This window comes from Argentina silus (assembly GCF_951799395.1).
Source record: "Argentina silus genome assembly, chromosome: 11".
Lineage (NCBI taxonomy): Eukaryota > Metazoa > Chordata > Actinopteri > Argentiniformes > Argentinidae > Argentina > Argentina silus.
Window position 1 is genome coordinate 4,590,017 of NC_139665.1, and position 1,959 is coordinate 4,591,975.

Genomic DNA, 1,959 nt, shown 5'->3' on the forward strand with positions numbered 1-1,959 from the left:
TGGAATAATTTGGCCACCCTCGGCCACTCTCGACACTCCCTCAGCGCCGCACGCTGCTTCCCACCACCAGTCCCCTTTTGTTTGCTTCGGCCCTTTTCAAATCAGCACACTGGGGGATTAGCTGCACTGCTACACATACTCGTTTTCCCCCCCCGAACATAAACCTATTATCGCGTCGGTGCGAGATGTTGTTTTTGGTCTTAACGTATCAACAGGATAAGAGTGTGATTGGCTGCACCTTTTAAGGCCACTTATCACGCTCGTTTCTAGGTGATAAGAGAGCCCACGGCTGGCTAACAGATAGAGAGAGTATTGATTGGAGTACTGTAGCTACACCCCCCCCCCCACACACACCACACACACACACAATCACACACACACAGCTTGTGTTGGTTATATTCTGGAACCACTGACTGTAATGACACACTGATAAAGGTTGGTATGTGTGAGGTATTTTTAGCTGGGCTCTTCATGGAAATGTGTTGAGAGAGAGGAGAGAGGGAGAGAGAGAGAGAGAGAGAGAGAGGGGGGGGGGGGCACAAAGGGAGAACAGAGGCCACAGTTCCTACTTTTCTCTCTTTTCCCCCCCCGTCTTCACTTTTCTCTCTCCCTCTTTGTGTCTAACTCTCCCCTTCTATCTTTCTCTGAGATGCTGCAGGAGAGTGAGAGCTGGCCAGAAGGCAGGGGTAGACACAGCATACCAGAATGCCGTGCATTATGCCCTCAGCCTGGTAAACAAACACTTCAATCCACCAATCAGAGCCATTACAGAGCGCATCGTTCCAAACCAGACTCACTCTGTTCTGTTTTCACACCTCAGGCAGAGCAGTTCCTCTCAAACTTCAAAAACACAAAAAAAAAAACAACAAAAAAAAAAAAACAATACGTTCAAAGCCTCAGCCACTAGAAACCCCCCCTCTCCGATGAGATGGTGTTTGACAGGCAGAATGTCTTGACAGAGCACTCTCTTCTTTTCAGAACAAGGCAGAGATGGAAACGTTTAACTCTCTTTAGGGATTCGTTACCTGCTCTGCGGGCTTCAAAGCAGGCTGAGCCCATTTCCTCCTTCAGCTCCTCATTCTCCACGGCGATGGCCTCGCCCACGGTGACGAAGCGTCCCACGGCGATGCTGACGGTCTGGCCCACCCTCTGGATAGCCTGCAGGGTGCGCTCTGACTTCTTTGGCTTGTCTTTGTGGTTGATCAACGTGGTAATCTGGAAGGGACAGGGACAGTGGCTGGTCAGTGAGGTGTGGTGCTTTGTGTGGGTGCCAGGTACAGTTAGACGGTGGATCGAATCACCAAGACCCAGGTGAGCAAGAGGACAATCTCCAATCTCATCTACCAGAGAGAGAGAGAGAGAGAGAGAGAGAGAGAGAAGAGAGAGAAAGAGAGAGAGAGAGAGAGATTGTTTCCTGTGCAGCAACAGGAGGAGGAGATGTGTATGTGTAAGCATCCTCTAACTGTGCATGTATTCCTCCCTCCCTCACCCACGCACACGCACACACACACACACACACACACACACACACACACACACACACACACACACACACACACACACACACACACACGCCCCTCAGCTGCAATTGAAATCATAAATTATGTACTGGTTGAGCCAATTACTATCAATTATTCATTTATTGTTTCCATTCTGGTAAGTAAAGCCTTTCCAGACGATAACTGAACAGTTGGTGAGGGGGAAGTCAGGGGAACTAATCCATCACTGCAGGTGGTCCTATGTGACACTCTGTAAGTATGTGCACTCTCAAGGCCAACAAACCCCTGGTTGGTCTAGTTAGCAAAGTTTTTAAATATCTACATGTTTATGTTTCAATGTTAATTGCAAGTTGCCATTGTCCTCCAGCTGAGTAAGTTTCATGAACCCAGGAGAAATCTAACCCATCCTACGGAACACACCGGCAGCAATTCATGAAAAGTTGTCTTTCAAGTTGGCAGG

The 1,959-nt window shown here is 48.6% G+C and overlaps 1 protein-coding gene across 1 annotated transcript in view; it reads right to left on the reverse strand.

Moving 5' to 3' along the window:
* Window positions 1-1,959, reverse strand: part of ctnnal1 (catenin (cadherin-associated protein), alpha-like 1) — a 43,449-nt gene that overhangs the window by 17,241 nt on the left and 24,249 nt on the right. Inside the window, exon 2 of the mRNA XM_083680318.1 lies at window positions 1,026-1,215. Coding sequence (XP_083536444.1) covers window positions 1,026-1,215 — 190 coding nt within the window. The remainder of the gene's footprint in view (window positions 1-1,025; window positions 1,216-1,959) is intronic.